At 41.4% G+C, this 12,429-nt stretch overlaps 3 protein-coding genes across 3 annotated transcripts; 1 reads left to right on the top strand and 2 right to left on the bottom strand.

Moving 5' to 3' along the window:
• The first annotated feature begins 1,154 nt into the window (after positions 1-1,154).
• On the top strand, positions 1,155-5,454 carry LOC127761020 (3-oxoacyl-[acyl-carrier-protein] reductase 4-like). Its single transcript, XM_052285228.1, has 11 exons — positions 1,155-1,293; positions 2,462-2,607; positions 2,997-3,050; positions 3,327-3,407; positions 3,492-3,537; positions 3,623-3,717; positions 3,821-3,853; positions 3,981-4,115; positions 4,202-4,295; positions 4,463-4,545; positions 4,795-5,454. The coding sequence occupies exons 1-11, from the start codon at positions 1,155-1,157 to the stop codon at positions 4,825-4,827; spliced, it is 939 nt and encodes a 312-aa protein (XP_052141188.1). The 3' UTR covers positions 4,828-5,454.
• A 240-nt stretch (positions 5,455-5,694) lies between these two features.
• On the bottom strand, positions 5,695-7,257 carry LOC127761022 (60S ribosomal protein L35-like). Its single transcript, XM_052285229.1, has 4 exons — positions 7,165-7,257; positions 6,925-7,060; positions 6,691-6,847; positions 5,695-5,934 (listed from the first exon to the last, which is right to left on the bottom strand). The coding sequence occupies exons 1-4, from the start codon at positions 7,166-7,168 to the stop codon at positions 5,860-5,862; spliced, it is 372 nt and encodes a 123-aa protein (XP_052141189.1). The 5' UTR covers positions 7,169-7,257; the 3' UTR covers positions 5,695-5,859.
• Positions 7,258-7,887: 630 nt separating this feature from the next.
• Positions 7,888-12,049, bottom strand: LOC127761972 (PLASMODESMATA CALLOSE-BINDING PROTEIN 3-like). The gene is made up of 3 exons (XM_052286308.1): positions 11,666-12,049; positions 9,905-9,938; positions 7,888-8,363 (listed from the first exon to the last, which is right to left on the bottom strand). Exons 1-3 carry the CDS (start codon positions 11,994-11,996, stop codon positions 8,168-8,170), a joined length of 561 nt encoding a protein of 186 aa, XP_052142268.1. The 5' UTR covers positions 11,997-12,049; the 3' UTR covers positions 7,888-8,167.
• Positions 12,050-12,429: the final 380 nt, after the last annotated feature.

The raw sequence follows: 12,429 nt of genomic DNA, 5'->3' as shown, positions 1-12,429 counted from the left end.
GTCGCGGCGGCCAGATCCGGCCTCCCTCGTCATCGCGCGACCCGCGGCGGAGAGGTGGAGACCGTGCCCTGCCGCCGCTCCCGAGGCCCTCCCCGTTGGCCGATGAGGCGACAGAGTTGTGGCGACGGGAGCCGGCGGTGGTGGGGAGAGGGAGGGAGGAGAAAGGGGAGGAGAAGGGAGAAGGGAGGGAGGAGAAGGATAAGGACGGAGTACTCGGTGTGGGCAGTGGATTTTTATTGGCCTCAATTTTTTTTGTAGCGGTCTTCACTACCTGCCGCCAGCGAAAACAGCGAAAATCTCGCTGGCGGACACCTAAGAGGTCCGCCTCAAAAAATAGAGTTTTTTTTATGGCGGACCTCTTTTCGCTGGCGGTCCATGGCTCCCCACCCCCCGATATATTTTTGCTGGTGGTTTTCACGTATGGCCGCCGGCGAAAATAATATGCCAACACCATAAAAAATCGTTTTTCTAGTAGTGTCTTCGTCTCTTTTTAAGAGCGTTGTGTGTCTGATTGCGGTATGCGTGTGCTATCCGTGGAAGGAACTAAAAAAAATAAAAAGGAAACAGAGAAGATTGGTATAGGCCTTATTTAGATCCAAAAATTTTGGTCAAAAAAGTCACATCAAATATTTGGATACATGCATGGGGCATTAAATGTGGGGAAGAAAAACTAATTGCACAGTTTGCATGTAAATTGCGAGACGAATCTTTTGAGCTTAATTACGCCATGATTTGATAATGTGATCCTATAGTAAAAGTATTTGCTAATGATAGATTAATTAGGCTTAATAAATTTATCTTGCAATTTATCGGCGGAATTTATAATTTATTTTGTTATAAATCTACATTTAATAATTTAAATGTGTATCCATATACTTTAAAAATTTTACACCCAAACAACTAAACACACCCAACTAAACACGGCCATAGTTGACATGTTTCAAAGTTCAAACTCGCCTGCCGTCTCCCATGTCCCGCCTATCGTCTTCTTCCCCCGTCCTCGTGGCCTCCGCCCGCCCAAGCACCCATCGCAGCCTTCAAAACAAACCTGCGACGGACGCCCCCGCCCATCACCCCACACATTTCCCACCAAACCACCCAGCACCCACCCCAACGCCACCTACAGTCTAACTCCTCGCTCCGATCGACCATCCATGGGGACCATCGCCGCCGCCAAAGCAGCCGCCGCGGCGGCCGTCTTCCAGTCTCCGTGCTCCCCTGTGCCTGCGGTCAGCTTCGCCGGCCGCAGCGTCCGGCCGGTTCGCCGCCGCGTCGTCTCGCTCTCATTCTCAGGTTAATGGCCGCTCTGATTTAACGCCTTATTATTATTGATGAAAGCTAGAGACCATGGAGACCCACTTGTCATCGTGGCATCAACATGATGGGATAATGGCAAACTGTGACTCACTAAATCAGTGCTATATATGACTATGTCTATGTTTGCAATTCCGTGAAAATGTATAGGTGTTGGTGATAATTCTCAGTTTTGATTATGTTTTTGCAAAGGTTTTCTTCTGTGAAAACTGCTTGTGATACACCAGCGAGGTCAGTTGTGTGGCTTTGCCCCAAACTGATGTTTTGTCAAAATAGTCCCATCGATCCAAGTTTTTTTTTTCTGGGTTTCTGATGAAACATATATCATGCATCTTTGGTGATCATTACCATTTGACGTCAGGGATTACCTCTCTGGTCTAAAATTTCGAATTGCTTGAATTTAGCGAAAATTTGTTCAAAGTCTCAGCAAAAAAATCTATTCAATTTCAAAATACAACACTGGAATATTTTGCCCAAGTCACACTATAACACTGTCCAAATATTTGGCATGCACACATGTCGTCATAATACGACATTATTTTTTACTTTTACCAACTTTGACAACTTTCTTTTTTCATGTCAATACTAGAATATGAAGGAATAGTCGAATGGTTTGACATGCCACAAATTTGCTTTTAAATGCTTTAACCAATCCTCCGTATTTTCCTATTTCTAGTAGAACTTGGCTACATTGAAATTAGTTTAGTCTAATTTCGTTCAGGTATATTTGGTTGGTGGTTAAAGTTGAGTTGCATTGGAAATGTGAAACTGGTAATGGTGTTCGGATGTGTTTGGTTGTCAGCTACATTTTGCCATGCCTAAGGTTAGGCAAGTTTCACCATATTTTACCATATTCTCTTCCAATAAACTAAATCCCACATTTATTAACTTAGAAAAGTGTGGCAAGATTTCCTTAGGCTTGTTAAGGTGTGGCTAAGAATTTGATCGCCTCAATTTAGATTAGTGTGACAATATTTGTTGATAAATGGTGGCAAAGTTGAGTCACGGCATAAATTTGTCTTGTTTGTTTTGTAGTTTGGCACATGTAATGCTTAGGATTTATATTTATACAGTTTCAATTAATTGCCTTTTGCGAACCAAAAAAGTGTTGCTCGCCTTCTTAGGTGCTAAACTATGCCGTTTGCAGGTGTTAGAACTCATGTTGCAGCTGTTGAACAAGCAGTGGTACAAGATACTACTAAAAAGTCAGAGGCTCCAATTGTTGTTGTTACAGGTGCTTCCAGGGGAATTGGGAAAGCCATTGCATTGGCTTTTGGAAAAGCCGGCTGCAAGGTTAGCACTCTGTAATTTATGGTTATATATATGTATAGAAATTTTATCAAAAGGGATGATGCTTACCACAACACTGCCCCTTGCTACAGAAGACTGCAAACTATAGCAATTTTAAATGATTGGTATGTATATTTCTAGTTGTATCAAAATGACTGGTATTACACAGTTTGGAAATTTTCATCAGATGTGGTAATGAAAGCTTAGTTGCATGCTACCCTGTGAAAATAAATTTACCTTTTATGCAACTTCAAGATGCACAACATAAAGATTAATGTATCTTGTCGATTGGATTCAAATATTTATCTGCGAGTAGTTGTTATACTCAGTTAGTATATATTAACTGAGTATACCAAAATGTTTTACAAAAAAACATGTCACTTCCCTTTCAGGTCTTAGTGAATTATGCTCGGTCTTCAACAGATGCTGAAGAAGTCTGCAAGGAGGTAAAGCTTTGTGTTGACTAGTTACTTTGTTCATAATTTTTTTAAAATAGCATAACGTAGATGATTTGTAATACAAGAATACCACAAAGCATTAATTTAAACTAAAACTGCGTTATGTTCTTTTCTAAAGTAAAGAGTAAATTTCACAAAACCATAAATAATCAAAGGAAAATACAATTGAATGTTGTTTCCAGAGTGCATGTGTTTTGAAAATTTTGTTATGGTGTTCTGCCTTGAATAGATGGAAGAAGATACTGAGGTTTCTGTGTTTTACAGATTGAAGCATTTGGTGGTCAGGCAATTACCTTCCGAGGAGATGTTTCTAATGAAGCCGGTGTGGATTCTATGATTAAAGCAGTAAGCAGTCCATTCGTGACACTGATTTTTTAGACTTACTTTACAATTCTCTCTGCAAATTTCTGACCAAGATTAATCATCCAGGCTGTTGATACATGGGGCACAATTGATGTACTGGTAAACAATGCAGGTACTCCAAATGGAATATTATGTCCTTTTTTTACCACAAAAGTCCGATTTATTTTACTTTTAACTCTGACCACACTGATATTCAGGAATCACACGGGATACATTGTTGCTGAGAATGAAGAAATCTCAGTGGCAAGATGTAGTTGATCTTAATCTTACAGGCGTATTCCTTTGCACACAGGTACTAATCACACATTTTCTCGTATTTTCTACTCAAAATACTTTCTACTTGCGTTTTGAAAGAAATTTGCTTTATGCATCATACTGCAAAAATATTTTTGCAGGCTGCGACAAAAGTAATGATGAAGAAGAAAAAGGTACTCCATATAGTTCATTTCTTTACCGGATTGATATTTGAATTATATATATATATATATTTATATTTTTTTTCACACTGTTCTCAACTGAACTTCAAATCTTCAATACTGCAAATGTGCAATATAGGGAAGAGTTATGAACATAGCATCAGTTGTTGGCCTTACTGGCAATCTTGGCCAAGCTAATTATGCTGCTGCCAAGGCTGCAGTTATTGGGTTAACAAAAACAGCTGCTAGGGAATTTGCAAGCAGAAATATTACAGTGAGCACATTTTCTTTCAATTTATTGTTTCAAATCCTTCAGCTGGTAATCAAATTGCTAATACGTTTCTCTACATATCTATCTAGGTGAATGCTGTTGCTCCTGGATTTATTTCATCAGATATGACCTCCCAACTTGGGGAGGAGATTGAGAAGAAAAATCTGATTACTATTCCCTTAGGTCTGCGAATGCTTAATCCATCTTATTGCTCACTTTTTTAAGACAATATTTGTGCTCAGATTTGCCCTGTTAATTGACCACTTCGTCCTTAATTTATTTTATGTTATCAGAAGAAATCTGAACATGTTAACCATCCAAGTGCTAATGCTCCTATACAATTTTGCCAGGGAGATATGGTGAGCCAGAGGAAGTTGCTGATCTGGTTGAGTTCTTAGCACTTAGCCCTGGTGGAAGCTACATCACTGGGCAGGTAATCAGAACATAGATTAAATGCTCATTTTGTTTCGTGGGAAAATTTCGGAAATGCCGTCGCAAAGATAGTTGAGTTGCAAAATAACATTTTACGTGAGAATGACATTTATGGTCTAACCACATACGATGGAATTTTCCAACTATGGTAATTTTTCAATGGTACTAGGAAAACTGGCCCTTGTTTCTTTGTGTCCTTTGATGACCCTTTCACCTTCTGAAGGTCTCATACTCTCATATCACCATACAGGTCCTCACTATTGATGGAGGAATGGTAATGTAAAAAGGCTTCTCATATCACCATACAGGTCCTCACTATTGATGGAGGAATGGTAATGTAAAAAGGCTTGGGCTGCCACACTATTGATATTGATGGAGGAATGGTAATGAAAAAAGGCTTGGGCTGCCACACTATTGATGGAGGAATGGTAATGTAAAAAGGCTGCCACACTATTGATGGAGGAATGATGGAGGAATGGTAATGTAAAAAGGCTGCCACACTATTGATGGAGGAATGGTAATGTAAAAATTGATGGAGGAATGGTAATGTAAAAAGGCTTGAGCTGCCACTGGCAGCCTGGCTTTGTCCCCTTGGGAACATAGTATCTTCCCGGCTGCTGTAGTAAAATCATCATGTAATGAGGCTTTGTCCCCTTGGGAACATAGTATCTTCCCGGCTGCTGTAGTAAAATCATCATGTAATGAACATTCTTTTTTTGTATTATTTACTATTGAGATACCATTACATAAGAGACTTGTTTCTTGTGTAGTCTATAATGGTATTGGAATAGCTCTGTTTGTCTTGATTCGACATCCATTGTAGAGCACATAGAAATTTTGGACATAGGTTTCCTTTCTGCGAACAATAATAATGTATAATGATCTACCACTTTTATCTTCGCGTTCGATGTTAAACGGGTTATATGAGCTGCCATGCTCGTACCATAGTAGCATCCTGCCACCATTTCTCCTTTCATCTGACTATTTGAACCCTGCAAGCTGTTCCAAGCTGATAGCTGCCTGAATCTAAGCTTATTGTTTGTTTAACCGCTCTACAAACTTCATAACGACAACCACCATGCAAAAGGACCACCTTCAGTTCAGCACATCACATAATTCGTATTAACCAAGTTAACCGAAGATGACGATATGAGATTAGATATATCAATGTTAGCATGCAAGTACTCAAACCCCCGTCACATTGTACTTGATCACAAGGCATGTCCATACATGATAACATCAAAATTCAAGGAACTCGAGGGCAGATAAATTGTCTGTGTTGTGCTAAACATAGCATTCTCTCATGTTCCCTGACCTACGCCTTGATGGCATACTTCCTCATGGGGAAATACTTCTCGCGCTTCTTTTCCCTCTCCGTCTTCAGCGAAAGCTGTGATATGGCAACCATGGAATATGTCAGATGACGGATGCGAGTACAACATAACTAAATTAGGTACACGACAGTAGAAAATCGAACATAAGCTTAGAAACAAATGGTGGCTTCATGTTTCTGTAAGAATTGAAAAAGGTGGGTGTTTATTTTTCAAAGAATGCAGCAAGCAAGTCCTTATATCTACAGTTCTCTATAAATATCCTCCTATATATCACATTCAGACAAACACAGCCAAGTACCAAATGCCAAAACAAACAAAAATGTAACTACATATAGCTGAATATTGCGTGAGCAATATGTATTCATCCCAGGGCTCATGTATTCCACATTCCACATGGGAAAAAAATGATGCCCCATTCTTTTTCCTAGTAGTTGGTATGAAGTGATTGACGATGAAGCCTTCACGCATACAATCTGACAAAACTGATTGTATCCATACAAAACAATTGTATATTCTAACAATCAAAAGCAACCAACAATAATGAAAACTCACGCAGTTAACAAAATGGTGTTGCTAATAGAATTGACGAAATGGTGTAGCATGCATATGTAGCAGTACAGTACAATTCACTGCATTAACTACCAAAGTTATCTCTACTCCAATGGTAATACACATTTCATACAAAAATACAAAACCACCCAAGTTAAGCTAAAAAGTTAGAAGGAAGATAACACCATTTGAATCTCTAGGCTCTAGCAGCATGAGTTTCAGATATCAGTAGTAGGTGTGCAAGGTGTTATATAATCTTATACCTGGTGCTTGGTGAGGCGGCGGCGGATGGCGCGGGTCTTCTTGGGGCGGAGGTCGAGGGGGAGGAGGCTCTTCTTCTTGTACGCCTCACGCAGCGCCGCCCTCTGCTTCTGCGAGATCACCGTCAGCACGCGCGCGATCGACGTGCGCACCACCTTGCTGCAAAACGCACAGAGATTCAATCACACAAGGCACACAGAAAGAGGAGAGATTGAGCGCGAGAGCGAAGCGCGAACATCTTGGAGAGCTTGTTGGGGGCGCCGCCGGTGACCTTGGCGACGCGGAGGAGGGAGAGCTCCGCCTTGAGGTCCTTGAGCTGGGCCTGCAGCTCCGCCTTGTTCTTCCCCCGGAGCTCGTCGACCTTGATCCGGGCTGCACCACACCCCCGCCCATTCACACGCACACGCACGGTTAGATCCGCAGGCGAGCGGGAGGAGAGAAGAACAAGCATCAGAGAACGGAATGTTGTAGCTTACCCATGGCGACGGTGGCGCGGCGCGGCGGGCGGCGGTGGCGGTGGCGGCGGCGGCGGCGGTGCTGGGAGGGGAAGAGGTGACGAGGCGGCGGCGGAGGCTTATATATAGAGGAGAGAGAGACAGCGAGATGCCGCGGAGTGGAAAAAAACCCTAGGCTGAGTTGAGATGGGCTTTCATGGGCCTTGTTGGGCTTTATGGTAGATGGCTGGGCCCAAGGACTGATTAAGGTGAGTTGAAATGGGCCTCTCGACGATTTGGACTTGTCGGTTTTGATGGCAACAGCTCGGAAACAACAGTTTTATGCAAAATTTGAGTTTTAGCTTGAGTTTTCTAAACTTGACCGGATTAGTGAACTTTTAGCTGAACCGGAGCAATAAAGCTGATATATGTGCCATATTTCATGACTATGCTCACCAGGACCTGTTTGACAAATGGGTTATGAGAGGTGAGATTGAGATAGGTGGAGAGGATTAATGTTCTCTTGATTGGCGGGACATGATTTCCCTTCCCCATTCACCAAACATACCCTGCTCCTTTCACACTATAATTTATAAACAAAAAAAACGCAATCTTATTTGACATTTTTATTGTCTTTTTGGGTCATGCGAAGGAATTTGCCTTCCAAATGACCCAATGTGATGTGCTGATGGATCAGATCCACACTAGAGTTTGTTGTCACACTCAACGGCTTATCATCCATCCATGATCCATCACAACCAAAACTAGAAACTAAACGAAAATTCTTAAAACTCAAGCAGATTGACAACACAAAAGAGAGAGAGAGAGAGAGAGAATCCGAATATATGAATCCAACATGATCCAAACTGCCACTCACTCTAGCCCCCCTTTCAGCTTGAACGGGGGCAGGTTCTCACCAACAGCTAGCTACGTACGCCCACGACACGAGCCACTACTCTCCCATCAACAAAAATGTGGTGTTCTTTTCTTACGAATTCCGCAATGTGCAACAATGTATGCAATGCTATATATCTCTCACCCTTCATCACCACCGCTGCGTGTGCAGCAAGTACACGAGGAGGCAGGACAGAGCAAGCCGGGGAAGGAATGGCGCGGCGGCGAGGCGGGATCGGGCAGCGGCGGAGTCGTCGCCGGAGCCGAGGTCCGGGGGGCTCAGGCTACCGGCGTCGGCGGCCGGCGGTGATGGTATGCCGCCGGTTGACCCTGACTGCCCTGCAGTGCTGCAGCACAGAAAAAAAGATCATATCTCACCATGATCAGCAGACTGGATCACCGAATCGACTTGATCTTCTAGTTACTGAACTTACAGGTATAGTATACGCAGTAACGCAATTCTGTTAATCTGCTTTGTAATGCGATTGAGAAAATTTACAGGTTTGAAATTTCGAATGTTACGATTTCTGGTGAATCCAAAGCACAGTAGAATATTAAAAACTTATTTATATATGTGTTTTATCGTGTCGGTCGATTAAGGGCTAAAATGCACATGTTATTTTTCAGAAAAATAAATACAGCTTAGTTTGTCAAAACGTCGGTTGATAAATAAAATGCACGGCTACACAAAGTGAATCCATTTCTAATACAATTTGGTAAATACTTTTTTTTAACAAAAGATAGGTAAAAATACATTTAAAATGAATAAATGTTCTTTTTCGAAAAGAACTACAGCTTAGGCCCTGTTTACTTCCCACACAAAAATTTTACACCATGTCACATCGAACTTTTAAACACATGCATGAAGTATTAAATATAAGCTAAAAATAACTAATTGCATAGATTGTGACTAATTTGCGAGACGAATCTTTTAAGCCTAATTGCTCCATAATTTAACAATGTGGTGCTACAGTAAACATTTGCTAATGACGGATTAATTAGGCTTAATAAATTTGTCTTGCTATTTATTAACGGATTCTATAATTAATTTTTTTATTAGTGTCCGAACATCCCATGCGATACTTTATATAATACCCGATGTGATGCCCGGGTGTAAAGTTTATTATGCCTGGGTGTAAAGTTCTTATTTTCTATAATAAACTTCTTCTGTAATGTACTAGTTTGCAGAGTTCACACAGCTGTTTGAAAATAAACTTCAATTTGATTGTGAATACGTGGTGTTTTAATCGGAAATCTTATTTCTGGTGTACCCCTTCTCTTTTGCGTATAAATATGGATTGATCAATAGTCCATCCCTACAAAATATTCCTTGAGTTACTCAAAACAACAATTCTAACTCAGGTTAAACCATGTTGTCTGGCTGTAGTGTGTATCCTAACAAATTAACCCACAAACATTATATATCAAATCACAAGATACACCATCATTATGACTTTTTCTTTACAAAAACGGATAATGTGTATTGGACTGTGTCCTTGGAAATCCATAAATTTTCAGTAAGGAGAGCACTGTAATGGAACTTTTTTCTTGGATCTGACTTGGTTCACTTTAAGGACTTAATGCATTCGCAAAAAGTTTTTACTTTCAAATCCCATTAGTTACACCAACTAGCATTATTATTTTGATGTGCAGGTCTAATTCATGCAATTAAGTGAGCACTGTCCATTGTGGTGGGAGTTAAGAAGAGCTATGAAGTGAAGTAACTGAGCTAGTATCTATCTACAACTCAGTATCCTGCTGCTCTTTTATGCGATTTTATCTTCTAAAAGATTGTTTTGCTTAGCTAAATGAGATGAGATTTCTAGACATTCAATAGTGTACTCCATATGGAACAGATCAATAAAGTGATAATATATGACGAGCGTACCTTGGTGATGCTGGGTAGGTGCATGATCCATAACCTGAAATACAGGAACAAGCAGAGTAAGTAACCACCCAGTTTACCTTGCAAAAAAAAAAAAAAAAACCAAAAAAAAAAACAAAGAGAGAGAGAGAGAGAGAGGTACACAGAGTTTAAATGGTATGCACCTTGAGAAGTCTCAAGATGGTAAACAAGAAAGCATGGATGATTGGATGCACACAGTAGATGCATCTAAAGCAACCTCAATGTACTAGGAAAACTAAAAGAGAACAAAATACGAAAAATAAAGGCATGCCTATATCAGAAGAAAGGAAATTTAGATATGAGCATTTCAAAATCTATTTCTGGTTCCATACTTCCATGACAGATCCAACTCATTTGTTACAATGCCAATTGCATGTAAACATGCAGGCTGTAAATATCGAAGGTGCTAGGTAGCAATCAACGTCTAGAACTTAGAACCTTAAGAATATTTTTGATGAAGACATACATGAACAATCGCAATAAAATGTCCATGTAGATCACTCGATTCTGATTGTATAGTTATGGTGTGTTTTATTCAATTTTTCCTTCAAAAGAGGATTCAAGATAAATTGGGATGGCTATAAATAAATTCACCTGTTGCGCTTGCATGATGAAGGTTTTTTTTTTTTTCAGAAAATAGGTTATCTGAAATTCTCTGTCGGGAAACATCATTTAAGCCAAACAATCAACAAGTTAACACCAATAGTAGGAAGGCTGCCACCTCAATGGTTCGAATTAGCACAAGAGCTATGTATACTTTTTTCTCCCTCAAATCAAGTATTATGCAGGCTCTTGAACTGATTTCTTTAAGTCTCACCAAATTTACCCCAAGGGCAAAATCCTTTATAACAAAAATACAAAGAGCTCAGAATAGACATGGATGGCCCTAATACAGTTTTGTTCTGTTGGGATGTTCATTTGATTTACATTAGCCATGTTAAGTATGTTCTGCCACTTCACTTCATTATGTCAGTTTTTATAACATCTACAGTTAACAATCGATTTTGGGGAGCATAAATAATAGTGAAAAGAATATTGGCCTGAGTTGAATTCATTTGAACTGGAGTTGAAAGCATTCCCTTCTCCTTTCTCAAAGGATAGATATTTTTCAGATTGCGCAATTAATGTATCAAACAGGGAAAGGGAAATGCTGTGAAATCCATGCTCTTCTGGCAGTGAGCATTATTAGCTTAGCTACATCCTGATTAGTTGCTACAACAATAAGATTAAAGGAAGAAGAGAGACACAAGATTATCACCAACGAGAAGGCCGCAAAGATAGCACACAAGAAACAATCGAAAAGTTTTTTCAAAAAAAGATGCTGACTGACATTGCTGTTCTTTATCGGTTAATCACATGATTACGTACTAGAAAACAGAAAGAAAAGTTAGCCAACAGGAAAGAAACTAGAGAAAGAAAGCTGGATAGGAATCGTATGAATCCCGGCAAAGACGTTGCAAGAAACAACACCAAAGCTTCCTAAAAGAAAAGCAGCTACCACCAAAGCAGCACTGCCGCACTGGTATAGTGGCAATGGTAATACCGAAGCAGAAAAAAGCAAAAGAGACAGACATACTCGGAGACCAAGCAAAAAACAAAAAAAGCTAAAGCAAAAGAGAAGCAGAGATGGATGGATACGAAGGATAATGAACTGATGATACTACAGTAACCATGGATGGGTTTTCATGGCGGTGGATCGATGATTAGAGGAGGGATGAGATGAGAGGAGATGAGAGGACTGACTGGGGTCGGTGAGGGTGATGGTGGCGGTGCCGGCGAAGTCGCAGGCGCCGGGGGCGGCGCGGGCGCGCTGGAAGACGGAGTTGAAGGCGTAGGAGGCGTGGGCGGCGAGGGTGTTGGGGAGGTAGCAGAGGCCGCTGGCCTGGATCGGGGCGCAGTCGGCTCCCCCCGCGGGGCCGCACGCGTAGTCCAGCGCCGCCTGCACCGTCTTCTCCGCCGCCCCGCTCCTCGCGATGCACCACGCTGCGCCCGCCGGACGCGCCGCCGCCGCCAACCACGCCACCGCGCCCGCCACGGCGACCCACCGCCACCACCACAGCGCCCGCCACCGCATGTGGAGGGACAATGGTGGTGGTCAAAGAAAGCAAAAGAAAGGTGGTGGGAGCGAGCGAGCGAGAGAGAGTGAGGGGAAAGGAAAGCAAGCGAGAGAGGAGGGAATATTACGGGGTCGGCAAGGGAGGGAAGGGAATAGGGCGGGAAGAGGATCTCGCTTCTCCCTCATCTTCTCTTTCCTCTTTCTGTTTCTTTTTGTTGTCTTTGCTTTGCTTTCTTCTGTTTTTGTTTCTTCTTTTTTTCTTCTCTTCTTGTGGAACTATGGGCTGCTACTTAGTTGTTACTGGGAGTGGGCTGCTAATTTTTTCCTTATTGGACTGATGTATTTTTCTTTTGGTGGAAGTTCATTTTGCCTTCCTCATCTCTTGCGCTTGCGTGAATAACATCCCTCAACCAGAAAACCGGGTATAACGCCTCCTTCTTTTTTGAAAACC

The sequence above is a fragment of the Oryza glaberrima genome, chromosome 2 (genome assembly GCF_000147395.1).
Source record: "Oryza glaberrima chromosome 2, OglaRS2, whole genome shotgun sequence".
Classification (NCBI taxonomy): Eukaryota; Viridiplantae; Streptophyta; class Magnoliopsida; order Poales; family Poaceae; genus Oryza; species Oryza glaberrima.
The sequence above is the reverse complement of the archived record's forward strand: the minus strand, read 5'-3'. Positions and strand labels throughout refer to the sequence as shown.

What these genes read in the sequence shown, in the direction of transcription:
- LOC127761020 (XM_052285228.1), top strand. Translation starts at nt 1,155, where the DNA reads ATGGGGACCATCGCCGCCGCCAAAGCAGCCGCCGCGGCGGCCGTCTTC. An exon ending in TTGGAAAAGCCGGCTGCAAG is followed by an intron (nt 2,608 to 2,996) that starts GTTAGCACTCTG and finishes CTTCCCTTTCAG; the next exon opens with GTCTTAGTGAATTATGCTCG. An exon ending in TTGCAAGCAGAAATATTACA is followed by an intron (nt 4,116 to 4,201) that starts GTGAGCACATTT and finishes ATATCTATCTAG; the next exon opens with GTGAATGCTGTTGCTCCTGG.
- LOC127761022 (XM_052285229.1), bottom strand. An exon ending in CCCAACAAGCTCTCCAAGAT is followed by an intron (nt 6,848 to 6,924) that starts GTTCGCGCTTCG and finishes TGCGTTTTGCAG; the next exon opens with CAAGGTGGTGCGCACGTCGA. An exon ending in GCCGCCTCACCAAGCACCAG is followed by an intron (nt 5,935 to 6,690) that starts GTATAAGATTAT and finishes GCCATATCACAG; the next exon opens with CTTTCGCTGAAGACGGAGAG.
- LOC127761972 (XM_052286308.1), bottom strand. Translation starts at nt 11,996, where the DNA reads ATGCGGTGGCGGGCGCTGTGGTGGTGGCGGTGGGTCGCCGTGGCGGGC. An exon ending in CATCACCCTCACCGACCCCA is followed by an intron (nt 9,939 to 11,665) that starts GTCAGTCCTCTC and finishes CCTGTATTTCAG; the next exon opens with GTTATGGATCATGCACCTAC. An exon ending in ACCTACCCAGCATCACCAAG is followed by an intron (nt 8,364 to 9,904) that starts GTACGCTCGTCA and finishes TCTGTGCTGCAG; the next exon opens with CACTGCAGGGCAGTCAGGGT.